Source organism: Alligator sinensis, unplaced genomic scaffold (assembly GCF_000455745.1).
Source record: "Alligator sinensis unplaced genomic scaffold, ASM45574v1 scaffold307_1, whole genome shotgun sequence".
In the NCBI taxonomy this organism is placed as follows: domain Eukaryota; kingdom Metazoa; phylum Chordata; order Crocodylia; family Alligatoridae; genus Alligator; species Alligator sinensis.
The window spans coordinates 716296-721816 of record NW_005842115.1 but is presented as its reverse complement, the minus strand read 5'-3'; the positions used below and the strand labels follow the sequence as shown (position 1 = coordinate 721816).

Below are 5521 nucleotides of genomic sequence, written 5' to 3'. Positions count from 1 at the left end.
CCCAGGGGGCTTTTCCCGGCCCCTGGATGACTTGAGGACACCCGGGACCGAGTCTCGTCCCCGCCCCTTGCCCAGCTGTCCCGGGACACCGGTCCCCAAGCCGGGCCGGCTCCCCGCGGCACCGCTCGGCTCGCGGGTGCTGCCCTGGGCGCACACGCATCAGTCCCTTGCTGGGCAGGGCGGTGCACGCATGCACACTCATGCACACGCGTGCACACGCGCACGGCGAGCCCCCCCCCCGTCCCCTCCCCGCGCAGTGCCCGTGTACCTGGCGGGGTGCGGGGTGCGGGCGGCGCAGCGCTGAGCCCGGCCTTCCGGGTCGGGCCGGCTCAACGTCACCGCCACGGGTCTGCACAGAGCCGGGCCCGCGGAAAATAACTATAAAAGGAAGAGCCCCGGGCCGAGGAAGAGGAAACCCTGTTTACCTTTGAAACAGCCGAGCCGCCCTGCTGCCGCAAGCCCCGCGGGAGCCTCCGCCGGCAGGTTGCTGCTGTCACAAGCCCGCTGGCAGCAGGGAGGAGGGGGCTGCTTGCAAAGCCTGCCTGGGATGAAGGCGAGGAAACGCCAGGGTTTGCAGCAGGGCTTTCCTTGCCCCTTCCCCGCAGCGAAGCCAGGCGGCACCCCAGTGCGCGCGCCCTGCGCCCATGGGCACACCTGCGGGCTCAGATCAAGCGTGGTCCAGGGCTTACCTAGGGCAAGCACCGCCATCGCCGTAGTGGCTTCTTCGTCGCGCCCGGGGAGACCGCGCTGCTGGCACGGGACAGGACCCGCATAGGTCATGCGTGCTTACCCTTGGTTTTATGCCCACTTTATGGCAAGGGGGGAGTCCTCCCTAGCTTGCTCCTGCAGCCGCATGGCTGAGGGCAAGCAAAACTCAGGGGCATCCGCACCCCAAGCCTCTAGGCTGGGGCCTGCCAGTAGGATGCCTGCCAAAGGATTTGGGAACAGCTGAAGCCCAAGATGGGGGGGAGGATGTTTGCCGGTAGTAGGGCCACTTATGGTTCTGGACCGACTCAGGGATTTGGCAAATTTGGCTTGGAACCAGTAGCATAGTGATGGGGGGAGCCATGCCCCCGGGCGCTGGCCAGGCCCTCCAGGGGTACTCGGTCCCCCGGCAGCACTGCTAGTTTTGCCACCGGCGTTTCCAGGCTCGGTGATCAGCTGCCAGGGGAGCACCCCCCACTCAGCAATGGGCCGCAGACGGGGGAGGGGCACAAATGGAAGCATTGACCCCCGGGCACCGGAGACCCACGCGACACCGCTGCTTGGAAAACGGAAAATTTAAATAAAAAAACCTGTTGCACATGCACAACCTCAGCTAAACCACCGGGCCCAGTTCCCTCCTCACTTGCATCTGTTAGGCTGATATCGAGCCACTGCCTTTAGCGGCCTCGATCCTGCTCCACACCAGTGTGTGGGGGAAATCAGACCAAGGAAGCGGCAGGAGGCAAAGGCTGCTTGGCAGCTTCTGAAAAATCAGACCCACCCCAGCTCTTAGGTAAGGTGCCCAGTGAATGGAGATCACCACACACAGGAAGCTGAGAGGGGAGCAATGCCTGTCAAGCCTCTTCACATACCCCCTGAGAGCCAACCGGTCTATCCCTATTCCCACTACATGAAGGTTTTTACCCCCAAGAGAAAATAACTGATAGATGAATAAGAAAACCTACCCACGCTGGTTCCATGTGCCCATGGTTAAATCTGCTATGATTGAACTTCCCCGAGTACAATTCACACAGTTGTGGTTTTAGCAACTTTACTTTGCGATAAACATTATCAGGGCAGATAAATGCAGTTTGCACATTGAACATGAATCATCTTACTAGGTCAGGGCAGAGACGGCAGGCCTGCAGGGACAAACAACTGGCAAGCAAGTGGGGCTAACGATTCCCTGCTCAACCCCCAAATACAAGAGAGGGATCTGCAACAGCGACCACCCTCGTCTTCAAACAATTCCACATGCAACTCTGTGGACACATCCTTCAAGTCAGAAGAGCACCTGCAGGTCCTGAAGTCCATCTCTATTCCCCCAAAGCACATATGCATATTCTCAAAAAGAGAAGAGACAGCTAAAGTCCCACTAAAACACACGCCTAAGGGGAGCATCTGCTTAATACAGTAGAGAATAGGGAAAGCTTCCTAGATCAAAACCAACCGCAATTCTCTTGCACTGGGTGGGACAACTCCCCTGTATGAAACTGGACCCAGGTGCAAGTGTTTGCAGCAATCAGGAGGTTCTCCTGTTGGCTTAACTCACTGTGCTAAGAGATGATTTGGACCGACTCTGCTGTTGCTTTATAGTGTGTGCGCTATCATCCAGTCTTTTGGGAATGACAACGTTGCTGCCTGAATGTCAGGCCAGAGCACCACTCCAGGGAACAGAGCTACTGAACGAAAAACACGGCTGACAAGGAAGGGACACGCTACTCTAAAACGGGCCAGCACACCGAGAGATTGGGGCTGTAATCACACCCACTCATTGATAAGACGCTATCAACGGCAGAATATAGATTTTTAATTTTTCTTCGGACTTGCTAGGGTTTGCGATCTCCTCTTGAAAGCTTTTCCATTAAGGAAATATTGATCGCCCCTGTGTCTTTTCTCCTTCCTTTTGGCAGCAGGAGCCAGGAGCCCTAGAAGGCAGAGTTCCTCGTGTGTGCCAAGACACAATCAAAAATCTTCCACCCAAACGGCTTCTCTCTTCTGCAAACAGCACTGTGCATCGATGCGCACATGCAGTCCCATTCATCTCAGCAGAATGACTGGGTGCTGAAACCCATCTGTATCTGCAGGATCAGGGCTATGGAGAACAGACACTTTTCTCTAAACAAAATAAGACCAAGGCTGATTTCCGGTGATAAATCCAAACCAATGGCTATTTCTTTTCCTCCCCCAGCCAAGAACAGGGTGTCAGCCCCTGTGCGGTGCCTAAATTCCAATTTATTTTTATTTCTAACGTAGTAGCACAGCAAGGTGCTAATCAGCAGTGGGATACCGTTGTAGTAGGCATTGAATGAACATATGGTGAAGGAGAGTCCCCGCTCTGAACAGCTGATTATTTTAGGTATTGCGCTAGCGAATCTCCACGCAGGGAGTCACTTTACAGACATGATTAAATGTAGGCTGGCTCCTGATTGAAAGCAAAGGTCCAAGGACCGTATGAAACGAACAGAACGATTGAGGGAGGCCAGGCTTAGAGAGGAGAGCATGCGGTTACACATACTAGCTGTCTGCGCAGTGCGGTAGTGTCAAGTCATTCAAGAGATAGTTAGGAAACGTTATATATAAATGAGTCAAAAAATACCAGCACTAAGGAATCCTCAAATTAAACACCCTTTGAGGTACAGAGCGGTCTTCCGCCAGGTCTGTGAAATGCCAGGTTGACGGTTGGGGCTATATAAATAATATAAGATGATTTTAATGTAGGAAAACCCCCACACTCTCCCTCCCCCCTCAATATTGTTCCTGGAGTTGGATGAACTCACCCCCACCCTGAAACTAATTAATTGGGGGGAAAAAAGTTAGCCTGGAAATTTTGGCCTGAGTGGTTTAAGTTTGGCAAAGTGATGCACAATTGAAGACAGTTTGAGAATGAAAAGTGGTAACAAAGAGTAACTCCAGGTAGTTACCAGCACCACCTCCAAAAATTAGGCCTCTGCAAATCGCTGGGCTGGGTTTTCAGACTGGCATCCAAACCAATACATTCAGAATAAAAATGGCTTCAAATAGGCCCCAGATATTTTTTCTGCCATTGCCAAAATATAGAAGAGTTTTTGTGTGTTGAGTTGATCAGTGTTTACTTGGCTTGAAACATGAGCTTTCATTTTTGGGCATGATTTATACCAGCAAAGATTTCACACGGCAGACCTTGCACAGGACTCAGCGCCGGTTCTAGCTGGCAGCCCAGGGACGAGAGCGCTGAGCGGTATTTGGAGCTGGGCGGCTCTCAGTTTATCCTGTGGATGATGTCCGGCTTTGTCTAAAGTACATAAATAGTCAAGAGGCAAAGAAAGAAAGTGTAGGAGGGAAACCAAGAGCGTAGGTCTTTAGCCTGGTGGCTGGAGCAAATGGGACACCTGGGTTCAGGTCCCTACTTGTGTGAGTAGGGAGTAGAAGTGCAACGGCATCAGCAGGAGACACTAAAGGAGACTCACCTCAAAGCACTGGGGGTTAGAGCAGTCTCCTGGGAGGTGGATGCTGTGGCTTCAAACTCCCTCATGAGGCAGAGCAGGGTATTCAGCCTGACCATCCCACCCCCCCCCCCCCCCCCCCCACTCTTCTTTTTTTCCAGACAAACCTATTCAGCAAGTCTGGATTTGTGAGTAGCTTCATCAGTCCCAGACCATATTTTTTTTTTCCATTGGAAAATACCACTCAGCTCTAATAATATCAGTACCTTGCAGCTGGACTGGCCTTTGTGCCCTTGCAGACCTCCAGCCAGGCTCTGCTCAGGCGCAGGTGTCTGCCTGACACAATCTCTCTGCAGCTGCAGGCGCTAACGCCCACGGCAAACCCACACAGCGCAGCCTGCAGGTCAGGCCTGTGGCTATGAGCGTTAAAGGTGAACAGATGAACTGGTCTGGATGTTTCCTTTGCTCGCTCTGTTACCTTCCATTCACATGACGGCTTTAATTAACAGTGTATTGTACAAACCGGGCTCTAGAAAGACCAGTCAGGGACCAGAGCCCCAGCGCCGTATAAACACAGATCAAAAACATGGTCTCTGCCCCAGCGGGTTTGCAATCCACATAAATAAATCACCCCTAGCAGCAGATTCTCTGGAAGAACCATTTCCTGAAGATCTGGTCCCAGTTTAACAAATCCCCTACTCCCGTGCCTGTTGTAACAGGGTTTGGAAGGGCTCCCCCTGCTTTATTTCATACTGGCTTGTCCCTGTGCACCGCGTGAAAGACCACAACCGAGGCAGCTGCCATTCTCATAGTCCCTAACTCGCACCTGGGCCCACACGGACTATCCTTCTGTCCCCGGAGGAGCAGGGCCTGCAGGAGGGCCTCGAAAGCTTTCCAGCTGTAACTGAACAAGCACAAAGACGGGTACAGTCCTGCCCGTGTTCGCCAGCACCCGCGGCCTGAATTCTCTGAGGGGGCCTGGGCGGCATGGGGGGGAACGAGAAAGGAGCTGCCGGGCAATGGACACAGGCAAGACAACCAGGGCAAAGGCTTGGGCAGCAGCCGGACCTCACACGCAGCCGGAACTGGCGGCAGAGGTGTATCTTTTATGAGACCAATGGGATATTTGCAAAAACACGTCTTTGTTTGCAAGCTTTCAGGGACACTTGCTCTTCTTCGGCATGGGAGAGTGCCAAGATGGTAACATGCCTCCTAGGTGGAAATGACAACCCCTATTTCACAGGACCTCGCGTGGGCCGTTGCTGGGGTCGGGGCTGCAGCACTGGTGTGCAGTGTGGGGCGATGCACCTGCCACCCCCCCCTTGCCCTTCCTCCCATGGCTAGCCCGGGGCAGAGGGGCAGGAGGAGCGCCGGCCGGCGGGGCGGGGCGG

General features: G+C 53.9%; 2 protein-coding genes across 8 annotated transcripts in view; one reads left to right on the top strand and one right to left on the bottom strand.

The window, feature by feature from the left end:
• The window catches only part of FAM49B (family with sequence similarity 49 member B), a 137024-nt gene extending 136649 nt beyond the window's left edge, over positions 1–375 (bottom strand). For all 7 annotated transcript variants that reach the window (XM_014520412.2, XM_025205418.1, XM_006024731.3 and 4 more), the window contains exon 1: positions 269–375. The gene's annotated coding sequence lies outside the window, so the exon portion shown is untranslated. The remainder of the gene's footprint in view (positions 1–268) is intronic.
• Positions 376–5117: 4742 nt separating this feature from the next.
• The window catches only part of LOC102370149 (elongation factor 1-alpha-like), a 6023-nt gene continuing 5619 nt past the window's right edge, over positions 5118–5521 (top strand). Inside the window, exon 1 of the mRNA XM_025205414.1 lies at positions 5118–5330. Coding sequence (XP_025061199.1) covers positions 5118–5330 — 213 coding nt within the window. The remainder of the gene's footprint in view (positions 5331–5521) is intronic.